Genomic DNA, 24,980 nt, shown 5'->3' with positions numbered 1-24,980 from the left:
CCAGAGTCCTCAGACCCCATTACCTGAGGGTGAACAATGGGGCCAGAGTCTGACCCATCAATAACTAGAGGACCAGCTGACTAATGTTCTGGGTCACCTGCATGTTCAGGTCACTGCTCAAGCCTAAGCAGAATCCAGACCAGGGCAGGGATGGGGCAGGATGAGTGGTGGGTAGACCTGGTTTCCCCTTCTATGAGCAGCTATGCTGGGATAGTGGGTAGCAGCCAAAGTGCAGAGCATGCTACCGAGTCCTATCGGAGATGTGGATGTAGATGTAGACAGATGTAGACCCCAGGAGAGAGAACTGCTCCCTGCCAACAAATGGAATGACTCACTGGGAAGCTCAGTAGTGTCCCCTGGAGGCAGTGAGAGGGGCTGTGGGAGATGCTTCAAGTGGTTGGAGGAAACCATGTTCCCTTTGGGACCCCACCCTGCACCCAGGAGGACCCAATGGGTTGGGACTCCTGTGGGGGGCCTTTCTGCCTTCTAACTCTGGGCAAGGTTTGCTGGAAGGTCCTTGTGTGGGGAAGGTCACAGAACATCCAGATTTGCTGCCTCCCTGGAGAGGGCCCCCCAGAATGAGCAGTCATACACCTCAGGGAGGCTGAGTGTCAAGCAGGTTTGTCATGGCAGGACACCCAGAAGGGAAGCAGACCAGCTAGTTCTCTGGGCTGGGATCCAGGTGCTTGTCCCAGGCTGGAGAGTTGGCAGGTCCCCCAGTGCTGCAGGGAGGAGGGAGGACTCAGGACAGGACCTTTGGACAAGGCAAGAATTGGGGGGCCCACTCCTGGGCAACAGAGTGATCTGGACCCTGAGGCCTGGGAGAGCTTTGGGAGGGAGGAAGCCTGTCACCGTCAGGAGACTTTGCAGGTGACCTGTGGGGCCTGAAAGGGTACGTCTGCCCTTGGGAGATGGGTGAGGATCTTGGGGACAACTTGTTTTTGCTGCAGCAGGAGCCGAGGTACTGCCTACCAAGCAGGGCATAGGTGCCCACAGGTGAAAGGGACGCTCAGGCGAAGTGGGAACTCTGGAAGCAGTAGCCACATGGCATGAATCACTGTTTATTGGCTGTGATTCCATCTGGAGAGAACACACGTGAGGGCCCCCGGCATGCAGGAGGAGGCGCAGGGACAGACGGACAGGTAACACCCACAGTCTACGATAAGCTTGGCGGCCGGGCGCCCCGTGTGCTGGGAACAGGATGCGGGGTTAACGCGAGAGAACGCCCAGTCTGCTCAACGTGTAATAACAGGCATTTTAAAAAGACGCGGACCCCAGAGGCGCAGGGGCGGCGCAGGGCAAACCCGGCGCATGTGTGCCAGGTGAGCTCTCGCTGCCACAGACAGAGGGGCGATCATAGTTAGTATTGCAGTCTAATAGTTATGGCTTCTCTAAAGAGCTATGTAAGGTCATGAAGGCCCCAGGCCACGCCCCTGGCTCGCAACTCTGTGGACACTTAATGAAGTTTTGATGTGAACAGAAAGGGCCAGGGGACCAAGACAACGGCCTTTCGGTGGAGATAAAACTCATCAAATACAGAGACCTCATTTACCTGAGATTCAACGGATTGTGATGCAAATTAAACAGGATGGAGGCAAACAGGGATGGGCGGCTCGAGGTGGCCGGGCCTTTTGGCTAAACTCCACCAGCTTGCAGGAGGGACCAATTGGTGGCCCCAGCCCAGGGCCCGCACCCTCCGGCCACCAAGACAGTCGGTCCCGCACCTCGGGCCTCCCTAGCTCTGGAAGGTGGGAGTGGAGTGGGTGGCTACCGGGTTCCCCGGGGAACAACAGCCACCCCCATGGAGGACAGGCCACCAGGGAGAGGCCCGACTTGGTGCGTGCTACAAAGGGGTGCCTAGGGACTAGAGGATTGTCTAAGAATCCCCCAAACCTATTGCTTTGTTCCCCATGGCATGGTATTCCTTAGAAGAGAGGGACAGAGAATGCTGGGGCCGCAATGGAGAGGTGGGGGCGTGGGCAGCCAGCGGACAGGAAGACGGAAGCAGGGTCCAGCGACCCAGGTTGGTGCATGGGGTAAGGGCTTGGAGCTTGGCCGGCCTCAGGAGGGGCACAGGCACCAGCTGCTCACCCCCCAAACCCAGCCCAATCAGCACAACCAGCTCCCACCCCCACTATGGCTGTGCTCCTGAGTTTGAGCCCCCACAAGCGCCACCCATGCAGGGCTATTGCACCCAGGGTCAAGGGGCTGACCCTTAAGGTCCCTGACCTCCACCTGGCTGGGTGGATGGCAAACTCAAGGACATTAGTGGAGGGTGGGCCGACCACCAGCAGGCAAAGGAGCACGGAGAGGGGCACGGACTGCAGGGGCCCCGGGTTGCGCCCTTACCCAGGGTTGGGGGTGTTGATGGCAGTGCGGGGAAAGGGTGGAGGCTCCCGAGGCGGGAGGGGCGCGGGCAGGATGGACCTAGGACTATGGCTTATATTGGCATTGGGGGTGCTGCTTCTGCTCCCGATGTCCTTTCCGGGCCTCCGCAAGGGTCTGTCTGTACAGGGGGCGGGGCGGGGGCTCCGGCTCCCGGCGCTGTCCAGGTCAGGCGCTACTTCTTGAACATGTCCTGCAGTGGCCCAGGCAGGTACTTGATGACCGTATCCAGGATGCTCTCATCCTCCTCCTCCTGCTCGTCCCCGCAGCCCGGAGGGATGGCTTTCTTGGGACGAGTCAGGCTGCCCTCGGAGTTGGCCTCCATGGCCGCCTGTGCCTCCGCCTCCCGCTCCTCCTTCTTCTTGATACCATACTGCAGGGAGAGGCAGGGAGGGCAGGTCAGGCAAGGGGCTGTGCTCATATGGTCCTGCCTCTGTGGGGCTCACCAGGCAGAAAGGGCCAGGGGACCGAGACAACGGCCTGCACTGGGGGACAAGCCAGGGACCCAGAATGTGCTCCAAGTGGCTGAGAAAGGCCTGAGAGGAATCCCCCAACCCACCACCCACTGGAGGACCCATCAAGGAGAAGTGATCCCACCACAAGGGGTCCCTGTGGGGAGGGAAACCCAGAGAACAGAGGAGCATCTAAAAGGCGCTGGAGGTGGGGCATAGCCTGGGCAGGTGTGGGCCCAAACCCATTCTTCCAGCCCTGCTCCCTGAAGCCTGGAGCCCAGCTTCAGAACCAGAGCCTTCACTGTAGCCTCCCATCCCAGTCCCTTGTCCTCCACCTGGTCTCACACCCCCAACTTAGCCAAGGGCCCTAGATGCCAGTGAGCTGTTCCCTGCCAGAATGCCCTGGAATCCCACTTACGTGTGACCTTGGCCCACACACCTGCACATCTCTGCCTACCCCACTTCTCATCTCCTGGGCTGTCCCAGGGTCTCCTGTTTTTTCCAGTGCTAGGAGAAAACCCAGGGCCTCAAGCATGCTAGGCAAGCACTCTACCCTGAGTCCCATCCCCAGACAGGAGTTTGCCCAGGGGCCCAGGCTGGCCTCCAACTTGCCAAGGAGCTAGGATTGCATGTGTGAGCCACTGAACCCAGGTGGAAACAGGGTGTTCACAGGTGTGATAAGGTAAGGATGGAGATGAGATCATTCTGGGTTTGTGAGGCCCTAAGTCCAGTGACAGTGGCTTTGAAGAGACACCTTGACCAGAGGTTGCCAACCAAGGAGAGGTAAAGGGGGTTTTCCTTGTCCTCTCAGCCCCTCTCATCTTTAACAGAGGTGGGAGCGGAGGGTCTCAGTGACAGGTGAGAGGGTAGCCCAAGAACATGCTGACAGGGATGACCTGCCAGCACCTTACAGCACCAGGAGCTCAGTGGGGTGAGAGGACAGCAACGGGCACTCGTCACACCCACCTAGGTTGCCTCCTAGGACAGCCTTGCCCCACACAGGCGGCAGCCTGGGGCCAGAAGGGGAGGGGGGAGATGTGTGTGGGCTGGACAGAGATGCAGCCAGAAACTAGGTCAGGCCAGCACACAGATAGGACTGGCTCCGCAGCACCCCGAGAAGAGAACCTGGGAGCCACTAGCCAGCTCAAGGGCCACTGGCCAGACCACGACAAGGCCCCAAGGGGCTGACATCGGAGGTCAGACAGGCAGTCCTGAGAGCTCTGTTGAGAGGCCACAAGTGCCAATCCATGACTGGAGCCCCAAACATGACCAGATAGACCACCCTGTGGAACCTGTCAGCATCCGCACAAGGTCGGGCTGAGCCTTGAGCCAGCATAGGGGACTCAGGGAGGGAGACTCTGGGTGGGCACCCACACAGGCCAACTCCTGCCAGAGCCTCATCTCCTTCCCAGAAGGAAGGTTCTGGCTCAGCCACCTACCGAGGGTGGCTGGAAGCACATGCAAATCAGTGGTTCGTATGCAAATCCAGCAGCTCACACACAAACAGGGGGTGGACATGCAAATCAGGTGAGGATATGCAAATCAGATGGTAAGCATACAGATCAGGTTATGCGTATGCAAATCAAGCATGGGTGTGCCAGGCTCCCCTCCTGGCCCCAACACACTCCACAGCTCTGTGATGGGGACTGAGGGAACTGCTCTAGGAATGATCTCCACCACCTGAAACAGACCCAAATGGTATGCCCACCTCTCTCCCTCTGTTGGAACCTGGGTCACTGGAGGCTCACAGATTCGGGAGCTGGGCTCAGCCCTCAGCCCCACATCTTCAGGAAGCCTTAGACAGCAGCTTGCCCACCCCCCAGCTCCTGAGATGGGGTACATGCCGCCCAGGGGAGGCTGGGGAGGTCAGGGCCAGTGAGCAGCAGGGTCTGGCCAGCAAGGGCATCTGGGGAGGCACAACTGACTGGCAGGGCTGGGTTTTGCACCTGTGGGGAGCAGGGCACGGGGCACCAGCTGCAAAGGCCCAAGGTCAGGGGCTGTGCCAGCATCAGGACGTGGGTCTGGGCAGCAGGTGTGAGGATGGGAGCCCACCACCTCCTGAGCTCCCTGCTGGGTGGGACCAGGCAGCACAGCAGGGCTCCTCCTGCAGCTCCTGGCGCAGGGGTGGGGGTGCGGTGGAGGGGGTTAGGCCTCTGTAGATTCTCCCTGCTTAACTTGCTGGAAGATGAATTTCTTTAAAATTTCCAGGAAACAAGGAAACAGAGTAGAGAAGGCACCGGCCTTTTCCTCCACCTTTCCTCCTGACCCCCGAGTTCTGCATATCCCACACCATCCCTGCCTCCGCTCGCCTCTGTGCTCTCCACCATCACTGTTCCCTGTCTCTGTCTCTTCCTGTTTGCCTGTCTCTCCTCTGAATGGCTGTCTCTGTCTGTGACTCCCTCTCCCTTTTCCTCCCACCCATGCCCTCTCCTGATACACTGCCAGCCAGGACACGGCCCAGGTGGGGTCTGCCTCCCCACCTACCTCTGACTGAGGCCCAGCCTGACTCAGGCTGCAGCAGGTCAGGTCTGTGGGGCCAGGGAGGACACATGAGCTGCTGTCCAGGGAAAACCAGCAGGTGCTTCCTGCAGGACCCCAGAAACCATCCAGGGACTAAGGGGGTGTCGTGACAGAGGAGGGGGTGTCACTGGGGTGTACACGGACAGGGCTCTGCGCTGTGCAGGCTCCTGGGGCAGGGTGGGGAGGGGAGCCCTTGAAATGGCCCTCTGTGGGCCCTGGCTGTGTCACCTACCCCGACCCACTTCTTCTGCCCATGTCTAGTTTCTACGCAAGGCTCAGCAGAGCTGGCTGTCTCCAGGGTCTGAGCTGTCCCACCCCCAGCCTGGGCATCACAGGGAGTCTGAGCCAGAGGACTACGGCAACGCCCCCTCCCCATGTTCCTGGCCACCAGGCCTATGGCACTCAGAGCTAGGCACTAGACCAGCTGCAGGAGGGACCCAGGAAAAGCTCTGTCCCAACCTACCCCAAGCCCACCTCTGTGTGGGAGGCAAAGATCCCCACTGGGCACATGGGCCATGGGTGGCCTCATGGCCACTCTGCCCACCCAGCTCCACCCAGCGACCCTGGACAGAGACCCCTGTTCCCACTGCTGCACCTGGTTTCCCCCAGCCACTGCAGGCCCACAGAGGGGGTGGGGCCTCTGCCGTCCTCCAAGGCTCCTCCAAGCCCCCACCCCATCTGCAGGGAGGAGGGTGGACACACAGGGCTGTGCTCCTGGGGGGGACGGACCCAGTGGCAGTCAGAGTCTAGACACATGGGCCTCTCTGCCAACACAGTCTTGAACTCAGAGCCCACTCTGCCCCTATTTCCCCACCTGTGACAAGGATACAGTCCTCTCTGGCAGCCCCAGGTCAAAGGTCACCCAGAGAACTGAGAAGCAGGCATGACTGGCTGTCACATCTCCTCAGGCCTCACTGCCCAGCCACCTATAGATGCAAAATTTTGGGCCCCCTCCCTGGGGGTGGACTGACCCCAAGGGAGGCCAGGGTCCTGCCCACGCCCTCCTGCAGGGCTCTCCTGGCCCCGGGAGAAAGGGCCAACCTTTCAGGAGCAGGAGGGCCAGCCCACGGCAAGCCCCTAGTACAGATGAGACCCCAGGACTACATCCTAGAGCCTGTGGTGACCCGCTGGCGGCCCAGGTGGTGCCCACCTTGTCGCGGATGCCCTGCCGCATGACCTCGCGCTCGGCCTCCATCTTGGCATACTTGGCCTTGCGCTCCTCCTCCTCCTGCCGCAGCGCCTCCTGGCGCTCCTCCTCCTTCTTGGCGGCATCAGGGTCCTTCTCCTCGTCACCACCCAGCATCTTCCCCATGTCCTTGGTGGCTCCTGGGGACAGAAAGGCAGAGTCAGGCCACAGGCCCTGGCGCCCTCCAGTGGGGAGGGCTTGTGTCGGCAGGCGCAGTGTGGCCACGCATGTGTGTCTGAGCCCCCGAGTGCTGGCCTGTGTCCTCCTGGGTCCCGGGTCCCGTAGAGGGTGGCCTCCAGGGTGTGAGCAGAAGGGTGGCATGCAGACACCAAGTCTGGGCCAGGATGGCAGCAGCAAGGACACTGCCTGGCACTGGCACCAAGGCCCCAGTTCCTGCCCTGCCAGCCACCACTGTCCTCACAAGCTCCTGATCCTCAGGCCCCAACATGGCCCTGATCTCCTGTGTCACGGGCCACAGGGCAGACTATAACACAGCCCACACCGCAGGTGCCAGGCAAGCCGTGGCCCTGTGGTGGCTCTGGGGAGCAGGGCTGGGCATCACCCAGGAAGGGGCCTACGTCACCACAGCAGCAATCTGGACTGCTTTTGTGCAAACCTTGCCTCTAGAACAAGCTGATTCACACTGAAATGAGGGAGGCCATTAGCTCTTCCCGCTTTGGGAAGTGCTGGCACCTTATAGTGTCTCTCCCCCCACTCCCCTGAGGGCATTGTCAGGGCAGCTGAGCCCTCCCATGGGTGCTGAGCTCTCGCTCTCTCTCTCTCTCTCTTTTTTTTCCTTTTGGGACCGGGGTTTGAATTCAGAGGCACTCAATTACTGAGCCCCTAACCCAGCCCTATTTGTATTTCATTTAGAGACAGGGCCTCACTGAGTGGCTTAGTGCCTCTCCATTGCTGACGCTGGCTTTGGACTCCTGCCTCAGCCTCCCGAGCCACTGGGATCCCAGGCATGCCAGGTTGGGTGCTCAGCTCTTGACACAGCTCATTTGGGGCTGTTACAAATCAAACTGTGGAGTTGAGACAGAGTTAAAAATAGACAGGATACAAATATGTAACAATAAATCCCATCCACAGGTATAACTACAATGCACAGATAAAAAATAAGGGAAAAATAAATAAACACGACCCAGTTGCTCCTTGTGGCCAGTGGGTTCCCTCGGACAGCACACCGCTCCCCCTGCCCTCCAACAGTGGCCAGAGTCTGCACAGAACCTGCACCATTGCCTCCAGGGTCATCTATGCTTTCAGGACAACTCAGGGCTTCCCACATTGTTTTTGATCCTCGATTGGCTAACTCTAGCAAACGTGGGATGCTGTGTCTATGAGAAAGGTCCACAGCTGAGGCTGTGGGGACCACCACAACCCAATTCTACAGTAGGGAAACAGGAAAAGGGCAATTTCACCTCACCCTGAGAGAGGTGAGAGCACCTGCGGTAAGGACCCAGGGCAGGGCTCAGCAGGCACAGGCCACCTTCCTGGAGGCCCCACCGAGCAGCCTGAGGAACAGGGCAGGGGCGCCAGTGTCTGAACGTCCCTGGAGCCCTGATGACCCCTGCAGAGCTCCACAAGACCCCCGAGAGCTCACAACACTGCCCGTCCATTCACACCAAGCTGGGCACAGAGGACACAAACTGCTTAAGCATAAATTTGATGAGGAAACCTGTAGCTGAAGATGATATCATCCATTTAAAGTCTAAGGCTGGGAGAGACACGGGTCCTGGTGGATGGCGGCGTCATGAAGGTGTCCATGGCCAGCCTGTCGTCATGAGCAGCCTTCACACCTCCAATCCAACCTCCAAGTCCTCACAGCCTCTGTTTTTGGAGTCTGGATAGAATTCAGGTTCCCATGGCAGAATAAATGCCAGAGAAGCATGTGCCTTCAGGGGAAAGCAACTCCCGGGACTGGGGACCTCAGGGCAGAGGGGCACTGGGTTCTCTGGCTGGAGGTGTCCCAATATGCTCATGTCCACTGCCGTTGCTGGGGAAGCTCAGGCTCTGTGGGGAAAGAGGCCACCACGGCCGTGGGGAAGGCACCCTGCAGAATCTAGCACACGTGGGCTCCACACAGCACACACTCCATGGAGGGACACAGGGACACAGGCGTTAGGACCACCACAGCCCTAACACCATGCCTCTGTACATGGCTGGACACAGGGCACTGTGTTGGGCAGTGGACACAGCCCAAGGGAACCCCAGGCATCCCGGAGGGTGCAGCATGCCAAGATGGGTGGGGGACACCTGCGGATGGGCATGTCACAGATCCCGCTGCAGGAAAGCGAGGCGGGAGCTCTGGGTAGGCACAGCAGGTTCCTGTGGTCGAGGAGGGCAGAGGCTGCATGCCAGGCTGGCATGGAACCAAGCTGGAAACGTGTCGGGGGCCTTTCCAAGTCTCACAGGGTTCTTACAAAGACCAGTCGGAAGTTAGTCTGCACCACAAGGGAAGACCCCCAGGCCCACCAGCATGACCACCAGAAAGCAGAAAATAGGAAGTGCGGGCAGAGACGCAGGGAGAGTGGCACCCTCATGCCTCGACAGAGCAGTGGACGTGGCCAGCAGCTCAGACAGAAATCGACACAGCAGCAAGGCTGCACTGAGCAAGAAGCCAGCAGGTGCTCAGGGCAGTCCTGCCAACTCCCCGTGTGAGGCCTGGAGCAGAGGTGGAGGCTGGGCTGGCTGGAGGAGAACATTCTAGAAGCAGAGTAGCTGGCTGCATGGCACTGTGGCTGGGCTCTTGCCACTGAGCCCTGCACGTAAGCAGACTGAAATGGTAAATTCCATGTCATATGTATCTTATCACTATAGAAAGAGAAATGTAAATCCCAGATGACTCATAACTCTGTCTCCCACAACAGCCAGCCTCAGAGACTCAACGTGCTTCTCAGAGTCAGCACACCTGGCCGGACAGGGCCTGGCCCAGGAACAACAGGACAGACACCAGATGCACCAGCACGTGCAGAGCCCAGCACGGCATCTATAGTGAGGCTCCAGCCCTGCAGAACCAGAGGGTTGGGCTCGCCATGTGGTCCTGAGCAGGCAGGTTCCTGACAGCTGGGGACCAGGGCCACACTGCTCCCACAGCCTCCACAGAGGACAGGACCTGGAGCCAACAGCAGCATTGAGCCTCAGAAGACAACAGCCCAGACTTCTTGGCGCAGGATGTGGCTCTGCAAACCGGGGCAGGCAGCAAGTATGAGATGCCCCGCAGCAGGGGAAAAGGCTGGGGATACTGTGGACAGAAAGGGGCCGGGGAGGGATGGGCGGGGTAGGGCTGGTGAGCTCTCCCTTCTCCTCTGCAAGGGGCCCAGGGCCAGCAGAAACAGCCGCACTCTCTGTCCTAACACGCCGCAAGCTGAATGAAGTACATTCTCCAAAAAATGTAAAAAGCAACGATCTCTAAGAACTCACAGATGGGATCTTTCAACATTGACGAGAAGATGATTCCCGTGATATTTAGAATGTTCTTGGAATGGAGAAGACAGAAGGAAATCCTCCAGGTTATTTCTGTGAAATTAGCATACAAGCAGTGCTAACAATCAACCCAGAGTCAGACAGCGAGACAGAGACGGCGCAGGACCAGCTCCAGCCTGCATCGCAGCGCAGATGCCATCAGAGAAGGGGCAGCACTCTGTGTCCCCAGGACTCTACAGGAAGACAGCCAGGGACTCTCTCAGGGCCTGAGAGCAGCTCTTACGACAGTGTCCTGCGCCTCCTGACCCCACACTGTCCGGAGGCACAGCCACCATATCAGCCGCGTGCCCCACGTGCTACTCCGGGCACCCCACGCCCCCAGCAGCTTTCTGCCTTCTGTTCCTGCAGACTCGGAGCTGACAATGTCCTGCATCCCCACTGCTGGGGCCGGGCAGGGATGGGCCGGGTAGGGCTGGTGAGCTCTCCCTTCTCCTCTGCAAGGGGCCCAGGGCCAGCAGAAACCCCTGCCCTGCCTGTCTACTGCCCCCTCTCTCTACACATGGCCAAGGGGTTCGTTCGGTGACAGAGGGGCCCATGACACAACCGCGACAGAATTGCCGCAAACAGGGGCAGGTGTGCTATGTGCACAGAATCCACTTTTATTTTTACTTGCTTTTTGGTACCCAAGGTTGAACCCCAGGTGCTGGGCCACTGAGCCATGTCCCCATGCTTTTTTACTTTCTATTTTGAGAGAGCACCTTAGTAAGTTGCTGGGGCTGGCCTGCAACTTCTCATCCTCCTGCCCAGCCTTCTGAGTCTCTGTGATTACAGGCGTGCGACACCACACCAGCTAGAACCCCTTTTTAAGCAGCCGCATGGAGGTGTGAGCGACACTCGGCACCCTGTAGGGCTGGGGCACTTGCACACATCTTGCAGACATCCTGATGGAGACGGTGGCCCAGGGGCCCCTCCACCCCAGCGCCTGACACTGCCTCCTTCAGGACATCACAGTTCATGGCCGGCGGCTGGCTCAACGGCTGCAAGGGCTCCCATGTGGAGCTGCACCCATGCAGAGTGTTGCGGCCCTGGCCCTCGTCACCCTGTGGACACACCTGCTTGCCGGCAGCTCTGCTGGTGCCCGCGGGGAGGTCAGTGCACTACAGCTGCCTGTAAGTTCTGAGCAAGGGATGGTGCGGTTGTGCAGTGAGTCTAGGTTTCACCTCTAAGGAACTGCCACGCTTCCCCCAGTGTGGTGTGCCCAGCCTGCCTCCCCACAAACTGACCACCTGTCGCGGCCTCTCGGTCCTCGCTATCCTGAGTGGGTGTGATGTGGCTCCTGGTTACAGTTGAATCTGTATTTCCCTCATGACTAAGGAGGCTGAGCATCTTCCAGTGAGTCTGTTAGTCATCCTCATCCTCTTTGGAGAATATAGACCTCATGGTTTGTATTCTCAAGAATAAACTGTTTAAGAACAGCCACAGCCAGGCACGGTGGCCACACCTGTAATCCAACAGCTCGGGAGACAGGACTGTAAGTTCAAGGCAATTTAGCATGGCCCTGTCTCAAAATAAAAAGGGCAGGGGATACAGCTCCATAGTCAAGTTCCCCTGGGTTCAGTCCCTGGACAACAAAGAAGGACGGGGGAGCTTTAAGGAGAATGGCAGGGTGGCTCGGCAGCTCTGCTGCCACCCAGGACCCCAACGCCAGCACCCCTCAGGGGCCACTGCAGTGGCTGAGCAAGTGGACACTGGGTCTTCTTGGTTTCTGCCCCACTCCTCCATCATGGCACTCTGCCTCTGGGGTCCTCACGGTCCCAGGAGCACCTCTCAGAGCTCTGCCTGCTGTCTCTCAGAAGGGCCTCCCCACCGTGAGGCTGGAGTCACGGCGTCCTCCACTCACACTGCCCACGCTAACGTGGGCCCAGGAGCCCGCGGACAGTCACATCACCCAGATTCCCCTCTAAACACTGTGTCCATCTCCCAGTGTCCATCCACTCACGGTACTTTCTGCTTCCCCTGGGATCGCCATTGACCCCCTGGCTGTCCAGGAAGTCTGTCACTCAGATTCTGGGGCTCAGGAGGTGGGCCAGGCCAGGGCTGGGGCCAGAGCCATGTTGAGGGCTGGCCGTTCCTGCAGCTTCCTCCGCTGCACTCTGCCAGGGTGGGATATAGGGCCACAGGCTAAAAGCCACCAACAGAGCCTGATGTCGATGGCAGAAGCCTCTGAACTGTGAGCAGAGAAAGCTGCTTCCTCCAGGCCAGGCCTGCAGTGTGAGTCACGGCTGGGAAGGCCAGCGGCTCCTTGCTCTTCTTCCTCCGTCCCACTGTAGTCGAGGGGCACCCTGTGCAGCCCTGGAACCCAATACCTTGTGGGGCCAGCTTCACCGCCCCCCGCGGGTGACTCTCAGAGCATGTGCATGTCCACAGTGGCTGGATGGTACCAGTGCTGCCCAGCCTCACACTTGCTCACGGTGCTCGGCTCCGGGCCTCTCCAGGGTGGGCCTGCACTCTCACCCAAGACCCAGTGTGTCCGTGTTTCCTGGGTCCCTGCGGTGGGAGCCCAGCTCCATGTGGGGCTGGGCAGGACAGCTGTGTCTTTGGCCATGGAAGTGACTCCTTCCTGGGCAGGGCTCCTGCTGGCCGTGCAGCTCTCTGGGTGGATGCCATGGCATCTCGTGTCCCCTCTCTCTGCTAGTCTTCGTCTCACATGGGCTGTCTGCAGCTCCCAGGGCTGGAGCGTAATGTTTCTACCCAAGTTGAAAAGCTTTGCCTTTTAACCAGAGTTTCCAGAGGCAAGGAAGCCTTGGGTCTTGTACCAGGCAGCACCGGGAGCAAGGCACAAAGGGCTCTGCCCACCCTCACCCTGGAGGCCAGACAGGAGCCCGTGGGTCCCAGCAGCTGGCCCAGGTGCAGGGCCTGGGACACACCAGGAAACCAGCACCTACACCCCAAGAGGTGGGCGTCTGGGCCAGTCAGGCGTCACCAGGCCAGCGCACCCCGGGGGGGAAGCCGGACCACAGAAATGCATGGGGCTTGGGATGGAAGCCAGAGGCAGCTGAGCAACTCTGTGAGGCCCTTTCCCAAAAAATAAGGTGAGACCGACGTGCCACTGGACCAGCAGCCGTGTGCCCAGGCCTTATGCTGGGGCACAGTGGGGGGCATGTACATCAGATAACCCCCCAGGACCACCGGGGATCTGAGCCCACCTGTGGATGCTCCAACAGGATATGTCCTGAAGCACCAGCCACCACGGCCACAGCTGTACCTCCAGATGACAGGAGGGGTGGGGCTCAGGTTAGCATCTGCCAAACCCACTCTGGGGCCCAGGCCCAGCTCAGCTCCCTAAAGAAAAACGATGGCAGATGGCCAGCAGAGCTGCTGCCCTCCGCTTCCCACACAGCACCACCACCTGGGCTGCGGTGCTCACCTGCACCCAGTGACCCTCAGAGTGCTGCGCCAAGACCCCCACCACAACCGGCAGAAGAGCTGTACGCATGCTGACCGAGGCTGGGCAGAGAGCAGGGCACCCGACCACACAGTTCCCAGAGGCCACGGACAGCATGAGAACAGGGCCACAGAGGTACCAAGCTGGGTGGGGGCTGATGTGCAGGCCAGAGCAGTGACAGTGGAAGCCATTGGCCAAGCACAGCACCCGGCGAGGCCTGGGGCTGAGGCATGTGGGAGGCCACGGGCTCCCCTCCCTGGAGACCCCAGTGCCCAAGCCCTACTGGGATATCCAGAGGTCACTTCCTTGGAGAAACAGAACGGACATGCCCAGCTGACCAGTCCCCAGGTGTTGTGCAGGGCAGGGGACCGTGGAGCTGCAGGTGGGCAGTGGGGAGACCTATGTCCTGAAAGGAGAGTCCTCACTCAGCCCCTCCCATAGCTGCTTCCAACGGCTGTCCAGCTCCCCAGGGTCCTTCTGCCCAGGGGGAAGTCCCTGAACACACCCATGTCAGTCCCCTTCAGAGCCCAAGTGCCCCACAGGAGCATGACGGACTGCCAGCCAGGCTTCCCCGGCACGTGGAACCCGGGCGTGCACCTGGACACTCCCAGCAGGAAGCAAACCAAACACTCAGGCCAGGAAAGGACAGGAGGACACAGCGAGGCACTGGAAGTCCAATGCCACGTCCACACTGCTCAGGCCCGCGCCGGAGGCCAGGATCTGCCACTCCAATGCTCCCTATAAACAGAGCACCAAGGCTCAGATGAGAAGGAGCCCAGCTTAGTCCCCAGGAGTGAAGAGCCTTGAAATGACAAATGTAGAAAATGAAAATCAGGTTGTTAGAAGAAAAGGTTTTGGAACTATCCCAGAAAGTAGAATGAAAGATGTCGACAGAATGTCAGGAAGCAGCAGTGCCAGCTCCAGAGAGGGCAGGAGCAGGGCAGAGACAGATCCCACCAAGAAGCAATGGGAACAGGGCTCCCAGACTCCAGCTCACACCAGGGGGTGGGCGAGGCAAGGCCTCCAGACCTGGCGGTTTCTCAATGCCAGCAGAGAGATATGGGTCGCACCCAAGCCCTGGACCAGAACTGGCTCCAACTCCCCCCAGCCTCATCGTGGTCTAGGACAGCAGAGAGGAGCCTCAAAGTCCAAGGGACTCTTCCAACCTGCAGTTTTATACCCATACCCAGCCTAAATGCCTCTCCAGAGCGGAGATAAAGATCCCTCCTTACCACCCACGCACCTGTCTCAGAAAGGACAGGCACACAAACAGCTCCGCAGTGACAGTACTGAGTGACAGTTTCCAGAGCCACCAGTCAGAAGGAAGGGCAGGAAGGTGCTCGGGAGGGAGACATGCCTACCCTGTGGCTGGCACGGTTACCTGCGTAAAAATACTGTGCTGGGGGCTGCTGCCGGGAGAGGGAGGGATCCAAGGAGCCCAAGGCTAACCACGAACAGACTGAGGGCTTGGTGAGGCTCAGCCACGCTCTGTCTGGCTCCTCGGGGGCAGTTTTACAGTCCAGTGACTCAGCCATCAGCTGAGGGCCGGCCGTGGGGAGTGTGATGCCCTGAGCATCAGAAGAAACCCGCGAAGGGAGAGGTTACGGCCTGAGTGCGGCCGCGGGCGAGGATGTGCCCGCTCCTCCTTCCATCCTGGCTGAAGTCACCGCTGACTTCAGAGGCCACAAGTTGCGAAGGTACTCAACAAAACTCCGTAAGTACCTGCTGACTCAGGCCTCAGGGCCGCAGGACTGGCCAGTCCCCACACCAGGTTGTCCCTGGATTCAGGCCACACTTATCCTGAACCTCGTCACCAAAGGACAGAGCTTCCACCAACCCTGCCAGACGGACAGAGTTCCCTGAGCAGGCAGCTCCAGGGTCACAGGGTGCTTCGGGAGGAGCTGGAGAACCTGTGCAGCACCCAGAGGGGCCTCTGCGGCCAGGGGGCTGGTGGCCCGGGGGGGCCCCTGCCTGGCGACCCACCCAGACCTCACCCTGCTACTCATTCATGCCCTTTAAAATATCCCAGATCCCGAGGCCATCCTGCAGCCTCCACAGGACGGGGAATCCACTGTGGAGTTCACGGGCAGTCGCCTCCGGCCACTCCGCTCCCTAGCCTGGGGCATCCTGGGGTCCCGCGTGAGTGCAGGCCAGGCCCAGGACGGGCTGGGCAGAGGTGAGCCCCTGGCAGAGGCCCACGGCAGGCCCAGCAGCTGCTTTCCATATCAGAGCTGGGCATTTCTGCTGCTGTCTCCGCTCTCTACAGTGGAAGTCACTACTTTTATAAGAATATACTTGTGTGTTAAAGGTGCTCGTAAATACCACTTGTGTGACCAGAGCCAAGATCAAAACGCTTCCTACCTACTGAGAAAAGAGAGGTCGTGTGAAGTCTCCACCTCTGCACTCCAGAGAACGAGAGGTGGGAGGGAGCAGGAGAAGCCGGGGCCACGACTACTCCTGTCACCCAGCCCCTCGGCAGGGAGCTCAGCCAGACCCCGCCTCAAAGGGAACAAAAATGCTGAGCAAGGGCGGCTCAGTGCAAGGCACCCCGGCTTCACCCCTAGGACCACAAAGTAAAATGCAATACATAAACACAGGCTGGGCTGTGGCTCCGTGGTGGAGCGCCTGCCTAGCACACGTGAGGCCCTGGGTTTGATTCTCAACACCACATGCAATAAATGAATAAAATAAAGCTATTGCATCCATCTACAACTAAAAAAATGATTAAAATAACATAAAGTACAGGGAAGGGGCTGGGGCCGTAGCTCCGTGGTAGAGCACTGGCTTCGCGTGCGTGAGGCATTGGGTTCGATCTTAGCACCATGTAAAAAAATAAATAAATAAAACAAAGATTCTGTCTCTCTACAAATAAAAAAAAATGTTTAAAAAAAAGGACAGGGCGGCCAGAAGGGAGGCCTCTGAATGTCACACAAAGAAGTGGCACGGGTCTGGCGGGGGCATTGGCAGTGCCCTGTGTGACACCAGACACGGGCCATGTCCTGCACTGTCTCCGCGTCAGTTGCTCTTGGCCACTAGGAATGAAAAGACACCTTCTAAAGCACACAGAGCTGGCTGGCTCCCTGGCAAGGACACTGCACCTCCGGCCCCTCTTGGCAGCTAGAGCTGCGGTGAGGGTTTAAAGGGTGTGTGGGTCTTAGAAACAGAATTCTGTTCCTGTAGTAAGATGACATACATGGAGCCTCTAAGGGAGCATTGTTTTTTAGTTGTAGTTGGACACAGTACCTTTATTTTGCTTATTTATTTTTATGCGGTGCTGAGGATCAAACCTACTGCCTCACACTGCCAGGCAAGTGCACTACCACTGAGCCCCAGCCCCAGGCCTAAGGAAAAATTTTTGCAAGTTAAGATGACCAAGGTCAGACCCAAGATGGGCTGCAAGCCTCCTCACTGAGCACAGGCCCCATGGACAGAGGTGGGCTACTCTGAAGGAGGCCAAGCCAGGCACCCAGGGCCTGCTGGTTTAGCCGGAGGAGCAGTGGTCCAAGCAGAGTCCAAGCAGAGCCGAGCCCAGAGGGGCGGTTCCAGGCTATGTACAAGGGGCTTTTAGTTGTGGGTATAGAGGGGGGCCTGGCTGTGTTGCCGAGGCCAGCTGAGCACCTAGGCTCATGGGGGCCCCTTTCCCGTAGCTGGAACCACAGCGACCACGGTGCCAGGCTCTGCAGAGGAATTTTAAATGAGGCAGGATGCCAGGGTCTCTGTGTGTTGGCCACTCAGGGCAGAGGGTGCTCTACAGCCACCCTCCGGTTTCCTCTGGGAACATCCCCTGGTCAGTTGCCCGTCCCTGGCCATCCAACAAGTCGACCCTGTGGCCAGAGAGGGTGGGGGACAGATGACCAGATCAAGGAGACAGAGCGCTGGGCAGGCCAGGGCTGCCATCCAGCAGGCCCCTCCGCCTCTGCTTCTCGGCCCACTGGTCAAGGTCAGAAGACCCCTCCCCTGCGTGGCACTGAGGCAGCTGCCGGCCCCTCTGAGAGCTGGGCCTGCTGAGCCCCAGTGCCATGCCCTCGGTGGGGGGCACTTGGACAGTGCTGTGAGGCTGAGCCTGCTGCCCATCCTGGTCACCTGCTTGGCCCTGGCCCCCCGGTTCCCCCGCCCTCACCTTGACCTGTGAGGATGGCCCAGGGCACCCTGCTGGGCAGCTCGGACCGTGCAGTGGCCGGCTCTGCCAGTCCTGGGGGCAGGGGATGAAGGCAAAGCCTGGTCTGCCTGCTGCTGGTCTGGATTGTGCCCCACGTGCCAGGAGCCTCTCCCCTCCTCTGCTCCCGTGGTCTGCAAACCCTCGTGTGCTGGCCTGAGACCGCGCCACACCCACGGCACGCTCCAGGGAGGCCTCCTTCGGAGGAATGCCCAGCCAGCACTGCGTCCCTGCCCATGGAGCTGGGCGCCAGGCAGGGTCTGATCTTGGCCTTTGGGAGAGGACAAAGGAGACAGGCGAGATGAGAACGCCAATCAATGAAACCAAACTGCCAGGCATGGCGACAGATGGCACAGCCACCAGCCTCGGGATGGCCGTCACCTCCCTCCACTCATGCTGCCACTCATGGGACCGGGCACCAGCCCTGGTGGGAAAGAAGGCAGTGCTGCCTGACACCTCTTCTGCAGAGGGGGCAGAGGACAGAGTTGGGCAGGGCCCATGGGGCCCTGGAGAGCTCCCACAGGCTCAGCAGCAGGGGCCTGCCCCTCCGGCAGCGTGCAGCCAGCTGAGAAACGTCAGAACACAGAGGCCAGGAGCAGGCGCTGCGTCAACCAGTCCTCCACCTCCCGGACTGCAGTCTGCACCCAGGCCCTGCACCCAGCACCTACATCCAGCACCCCAAACCAGTTCCCAGCACCTAGCACCTGTACCCAGCACCTAGCATTAGTACCTAGCACCCAATACCAGGACCTGCACCCAGTGCTCAACATTGCACCCAGCACCAACACCTGCACTCAGCACCAGTGTTCCTCATCCAGAACCAGCATCTGCACCCAGCATCAGTATTTAGTAGTCAGCACCAGAACCCAGCCAAAGCACTCAGCACCCAACACCTGTGCCTAGCACCAAGTACCAGACTTGTACCCAGCACTCAACACTGACACCTAGCACCAGTACCTGTACCCAGTACCAGTGCTCAGCACCCAGAATGAGCACCTAGCACCTCAGCCTCAGAGCCCATCCCTATTCCCATGGGAACATTTTTGAGACCCCTCACACAGGAGCTACTAAAACAACGTTTTACACCCTGCTAGGTCATTAACTCTGCAAAAAGGAAATCAGAGGCCCTGGCCCTATGGAACAGAGGGGGAACCATGTTCACCAGGTGCAGGAGGAGAGGAAATGTGGCTCAGCAGTGTCACTGGACACCCCCAGGGCACCAGCTGAGGACAAGGACAACACTGAGAAACTGGGAGCCTGCAGCAGAGGCAGGAGAAACGGGGCCTGACTGGGCCTTCCACAGCCCCCTGCCAGAGTCCCCCTCCCTGCTGCCCTGCAGGCTGCACCTCTGGGAGTCCCCAGCCAAAGGCAGGGCAGTTCAGAAGGACTGCGTCCTGTCCCGTGCCACCTGGAACGGGAGCCTCAGCACCCCCAGGGGCTGGGTGGAGCTGGAAGGAGGGCCTCCCCTGGCCCAAGGGTGCAGGGGTGCCATGTCCCCTGGCCCCGCCCTCCTTGGCCCCTGGCTGGTGGCACAGGGTGGGGGGCCTGGACTTGCAGCTGTTTGAGGCATCGTGGATCTCCGCCCGTCCACCCACCCCCAGCGGGGGATGTTGGCAAACACTGCTGAGAGCCCCCACGCGGGCACTGTCAAAACACAGCTCGCATCCCAGCCAGTTTCCTGCCAGCCAATGAGGGGACCAGCCAGCCTTCGTGAGCTGCGCCCTCCGGAGGGGAGGGGAGCTGCAGGGCTGCGGAGGGAGGCTCTTGCCTGGAGTGTCCTTCAGGCTGCCAGGGATCTGGGGCAAGAGGTGCTTCTGCCGGCCAAGGAGCGCGGCATCCTCAGAGAGGCACGAGTGTGGGTATTTCACTCTCAAGCACTTACCTGTGGGGGAGGAGGACACACCTGTCGCAGGGGCTCAAGGTTGGGGGTCCTGGAAATTAGTACTTCCCTTCTTGGGTGTGAGCCCTCTAGCCAGGGATGCCTAAATGGAAACTAAGAGTCTCCACTAACACAGCGCTGAACAGGTAACACAGGCTGTGCCTCAGCGCCTCCCTGGACTGGTGATGCAATGTGGGGGCAGCAGCAGTCACCTTGAAGTTAGAGGAGCAGGCAGAGTGGAAAGCTACACTTAAGGCACCAAAGCCACCTGACCCCTGTCACCCACACGAGCTGCTCTCCCTCTGGCTCTGTTACTGCCCTCTGAAAGCCATCTCCCCACCTGGAACTATTCACATGCTGCCCAGTTCAGCACACAGCTCCAGTGTCCTCCCAGACTCCTGAGGACCTGGGCCTGGGCAGCATCCCCCGACCGCCCAACTCAGGGTCAGCCAGGGAGGGACAGCCAGGAGGCCCCAACACATAGAGCTACTGAGACCCAATCAAGGGAAGAGTGGACAGGAAACGGTCCAGCAGATCAGCCCATCCAGGCCCTGGGGGTGGGACAGGACAGGGACATGCCTCATCCTTGACACAGAGCCCAGGGCAGACTCCCCATAGGACATTGTCCACAATGACCATGCTGGGGGGGTCCTGGAGCTGCCTGGACAGTGTGGGCTAGCACTGTCCAGCCTGCCCTGGCCCCTGAGGTCCTGGCATTTACACATGCTCACACCCCCCGTCCCATCTCTCACCCACCAGGGCCCCACATCCCTGCACCACTCCCGAGGACCTGGGCATGCTCTGGACACAGAGGGTCACACTAAGGTGGTATGGCAGAACGAGATCATCTGGGCCACCACCCGCAATGCCCACTCTCCCCCTGGTGAAAACACAGCCCGGGGCCTAGGCCACCTCCAGACATGTGTGCCCTATGGCTCAGGAGCCAGCCCCAGGTCCTCACAGATGTGGCCAGAGCACCTGGCCACCTGCAACAGGACATGCCATCCTGGAACTGGAGTCCCAGGGGGGGCAAAACCACAGGAGGTGGCCTGTCCCCACAGAGGGTGGCAGAGGCCTGAATCACGGCCATGATGCACCCTGGGGGGTCCAAGGCCTGCTGAGGCCACAAGGGCGTTCTCCTACGAGAAGCAACAGCCTCAAGCTGGATGCCAAGTGCCCCAATTTGGTCCCAAGAGAACTCTCCTCCCAGCCCTGCCTGGCCAGGGGCACATGATCCCAGGGTGTCCACGATGGCCAGGCTGGCAGTGTGGACAGGCCTGCCAGGCAGCACTGCCCTTGAACTGTGGCCTTAAGGGTGGCAGGGGTCAACCCATAGCACACTGTGAGCCCCAAGGGACACAGGACTGCCCAGTTCTGGGGACGTGGACTAGAGGGGCCTTGGAGTCAGCTGCTCCCTCAGGGCACCTTGGTGGTGACAGGTGGGGAAGGCACATCAGGGGGCCATGAGAATGCAGTGCAGGAGACACTGGTGGCTGTGTGTGCAGGGACCATGGTGCAGAGGTCACAGGACGTGGCGAGGCCAGGGACGGTAACTGGGCCGTTGGGCTGGGTGGAAAGGAGGGTGGGAGAGGCCTGCCAGGCTGAGCTTGGCAGACATGGTACCAGCTCTGTGGCAGCTGACCAGGGAACGGGCCCGGGCTGGAGGAGGCACTGCTGGCCAGGCCCTTCCCCATACCCTGCAGGTCCACCAGCTCAGGGGTGTGTGCAAGGGCTGGGTCTCCCTGGAAAGGAGGGGCACTGTGTGTCCATGGCCCAGCCCGATCCAGAGTCCATTCCTCCCCCGTCTAGGGCCCTGCGTTGCAACAGGACATGCCATCCTGGACCTGGAGTCCCAGAGGGGACCAGACCAACAGAGAGGGCCTCGTACGTGCAGAGCCTGTGGCCTGCGACCTCAGCTGCTGCCCCACACCTTCTGTCCCCACAAGAGCCTTGCCTGAGACAGAGCAGACAAGACCCTGAGACATATGTCCCCCTCCTCACAAAGGACACAGCTTGCAGAAGAGAAGGAAGGTTGAATTAGGCAGCATGGCAGTGAGGCCTGTCTGCAGCAGGTCACCAGGACCCAGAGTCTCCCCAGGCCCCTCCCGCGTGAGCCTCTGTGTGGTCCTGGCCGACTCTGCTTCTCAGCTTGAAAGTCTCACTCCCGGCAGCTCCGTTCCGTCTGTCCCCTGCATCCTGAGTGCATTTCTCTTTCTGTTCCTTGATCTCTGGTTCTGGGCTGCTCTTTTCTTTCCTTTCTTGTCCCTGGCTCTCTGGTGGCTTCCTGGGCCTCTCCTGCTCTCCCACCTGCCGGTTTCTCCAGGTCTGGGGCTTGGTCTGTCCCTTGGGGTCTCTGCCGACCTCTGACCTTCATTGTGGAGCTGTCCCCCTTCCTCCATCCGTCCCAGTCTCTGTCTCTATCTTGCTCACATGCACTCTGAGCCCAAAGTGACGCCCGCAGGGAGAGAAGAGCTTGGAGCCCAGACAGGTTGCCAGAGAGCCTTGCCTGCTAGCCCCGCCCAGCGCTGGCCACTGCAGTCTCCACAGCAGGAACACAGAACAAACCCAGAGTTCTCTGCACCTTGCGCAGCCTGGCACCCAGCATGGGGCCGCAGCCCAGCGCACGCCCACTGGCCACCCCCAGGGCTCCCACGGAGCTGGCACAGCCCGCCCTGGCACCACTGCAGGAAAAACTTTGGGCTGACATGGAACAAAGAGGGACTCCCGGCTGGCAATTACCCGCTAATTCCAGCCTCGCAGACAGCAAGTCAGACGGCTCAGTTTCCCTAAAAGCCCACCTCAGGCCTGAATTAGCCACCTGATTAATTATCTGTGACAGCCTGGGATGGGCTGGTGGAGCCCGGGTCCCTCCCGATGCAGGGTGCCAGCCTGTCCCTGAATCACGTCTGGTGACGTGGTGGTTATAATCAGACTCAACCTCAGCCTGCCTCAGCCGTGCACCCTCAGCACGGGCCAGGTTGCCATACAATGTCTGGGCAGAAGTGCTCTTGCCTCCAGGAGGTGCCCTGCGTGGCACTGCCCCAGCCTCCTCCTCCTGGGCACTGCAGCTCTCAACCCCTCCCCCCCGCCCAACACCCAGCTGGAAGCCACACAGGGCCAGGATGTTCCCCATGCAGGCCACCAAGGGAGTGGGAGAACTGGGCACTGGCCACATGTTCCTCTCACAGGGAGCTCTGGGCACCAAGGGAGCTGAGGTGCCAAGAGTGGACAGCTGTGGGTGGACTTGAGACCCAACCAGGACAGTCCCAAGACTCTGTGGGCCTGAGCTGACTCAACAGACCTGACCAAGTACACCTGTGGCAACGTGGACCAGACCCTCTGTCCACTGCCCTGGCACGCCAGTCAGGGACTTAGCCCACTATCTTCTAGCAGCTTTCAGTCCAGGCAGCCTCTGGCCACAGTGATGGCCCTGGGCCAGTGGGGACAGGGCTCCTTCAACAGCACTCTGCAGGCTGCAGGAGCCTGCCCTTCCCAACATACACAAAGGAGGCCACAGAGCTGTCCTATCTGTTCCTGTGTCCAGTTAGCCATGCCTCTGTGAGGACGGTAGGCTCCCTATCCGCATGAAACCACGGAGCCCAACCCCACAGCAGACAGACCCCACACCTCCCCTTGGCTTTCTGGAGCTCTGCTACAGGACCAACTCCAAGCCTACCTTTGGGTGCTGCTTCCCCAAGTGGGGGTGCGGCTGCTCAGCCCTTAAGAGGCTCTGTCCTACCATGCCGCCCCCGGCCTCCATCTCCAGGCCCCCAAGGCTGCCCAGGAGGCTCAGAGGGGCTGGCACGAGGGTGCTGCCTTGGCCTGTGTGAAGTCCAAGGTGGCCGTGGGGCCCTGCTGTCTGTGCCAGCTGGGAGACACACCTCTGGGTGCCCTGTATCTGCCAGTCCCCTCCCTGGTGGCCCAGTCCCACAGCCCCCTCCCTGCCTGTCCCACCTCTTACCTCCCAGGGCCTGTTTCATCACAAACTCCATGGTGATGGCTTGATTCCTTGGGACCACTCCTGGATCTCACATTCAAGTGGGGCAGGCGTCCTCTACCTAGGGGAGAGTGCACAGTCACAGGCGCCCTGACAAGACCTTCCCCAGAGACCATCTTCATCCCCGATTCCCAGCACCCTGTAGGGCCGACCCACCCAGGAAGGGCACCTGGGAGAGTGTGTGTGTGAGGAGGCGTCTGTCCTCACACCAGCCAGGATGGCAGGTCCAGCACTGCAGGTGCACCCGGCTCTGAAGGCTGTTTTCAGCAGCTACTGCAGGGAGGAGGGCTGCTCCCAGCCCGGGGGCACTGCTCAGAGGAGCCTGGCGCCAGTCTGCGTGCAGTGGGGGCAGGGCCCAGGGGGCATTTGAAGGTCACTGCTCTGTTTCCCAGCACAGGATGGGGCTGCTCAGCCTCCTTGCTGGTCCCTGGACAATGGGGCAGGGGTCTGTCTGCGGGGTGGAGAAGGGTTAGGATGGGCAGGCCCTGAGTGGTGCCCTTTGGGGAAGGTGGTTTCTGGTCAGTGTCAGGAGGCCAGTCTCTGTCCCTGGGGAGATCCCAATGCCTGCAGCAGGAGGATGAAGTTGAGGGGACAAAAGGCAGGGGCCAGCCTTTCAGTGGGAGTGGGCAGATGGCCCCCACCTGTGTCCCTGTGAGGTCAGTGGCCAGGAGTGAGTGCCCAGCTGGGTGGATTCTGGTGGCGAGACCTTCTTGCAAAGCCACAGCCTTGCAGTGCCCCTCTTTGTGAGGATCTCTCCTCTAAGGGAGCCCCAGGTCCCTAGGGATCCATTGTTTCATGGTTCTCCCTCTGCAGACCACGGAGACCGCGTGGGGACTGGGGACGGTGGAGGGCAGGGATCTACCCCCTAAGTGCTGGCGAACAGGGCGCCTTTGCCGCAAAGCCTGTTCTCTTCCAAACTTCTCCCCTGGTTCCTGGGGGAGGGGACCGCGGGCCCAGCCGCAGAGAGGTGCGGGCGCTACGGGAGCTGCGGCGAGAACCGAGAACCGGAGGCGCTCGGGCTCAGGGCCGCCGCACCCTCGGTTTCGCGAGAGGCCTCGGGCGGCGCGCTCCAGGGATAAGAGAGCACCGGAGAGGGGCGCGGATTCGCTGGAGAAGCGAGGGACCCCGGGCCGATTCAGCACCGCGCGGCGGACAGCGCCCGCTCGGCCAGGCGGGTCCGGGCCCGGGAAGGGACCAGGAACCCGGAGCCGGGGCGCAGGGGAGCCGGGAGCCGGGGAAACCGGAGCCGGGAGCCGGGAGCCGGGAGCCGGGGCGCGGAGCGGGCGGCCGGGCTGCGCGGGCGCGGGTTACCTTCCCGGGCGGGCGGGCGGGCGGGCGGCGGCGGTCAGCGGCAGCGCGCGCTCGGGCCGGCCGGGTCCATGTGGTGCCTGGGCGCTGCGGCGGCGGCTGAAGGGCACCGCGAGGAGGGCGCGTCACGCCGAGGCGCCCCCGCCCCCCGCCCGCGTCCCGCATGACGAGGAGGGCGGGGCGCGGCGGTTCTGCGGGCGCCAGCGGGCTGGGCGGGGGCGGGGGG

General features: G+C 60.5%; 1 protein-coding gene across 2 annotated transcripts; it reads right to left on the bottom strand.

The window, feature by feature from the left end:
• Positions 1-1,045: 1,045 nt before the first annotated feature.
• Positions 1,046-24,777, bottom strand: Cplx1 (complexin 1). 2 transcript variants are annotated; one of them, XM_058572492.1, is made up of 4 exons: positions 24,758-24,777; positions 23,411-23,507; positions 6,508-6,683; positions 1,046-2,758 (listed from the first exon to the last, which is right to left on the bottom strand). In XM_058572492.1, the coding sequence occupies exons 2-4, from the start codon at positions 23,439-23,441 to the stop codon at positions 2,561-2,563; spliced, it is 405 nt and encodes a 134-aa protein (XP_058428475.1). In that variant the 5' UTR covers positions 23,442-23,507; positions 24,758-24,777; the 3' UTR covers positions 1,046-2,560. The 2 variants fall into 2 exon arrangements, with proteins under 2 accessions (XP_058428475.1, XP_058428476.1); XM_058572493.1 differs by lacking the exon at positions 24,758-24,777 and adding an exon at positions 23,616-23,741.
• Between the last annotated feature and the right edge of the window lie 203 nt (positions 24,778-24,980).

This window comes from Marmota monax, unplaced genomic scaffold (genome assembly GCF_021218885.2).
Source record: "Marmota monax isolate L192 unplaced genomic scaffold, Marmota_monax_Labrador192_F-V1.1 WCK01_AAM20220418_F8-fsc00009, whole genome shotgun sequence".
Taxonomy (NCBI): Eukaryota; Metazoa; Chordata; class Mammalia; order Rodentia; family Sciuridae; genus Marmota; species Marmota monax.
This window is presented reverse-complemented; position numbering and strand designations above follow the sequence as displayed.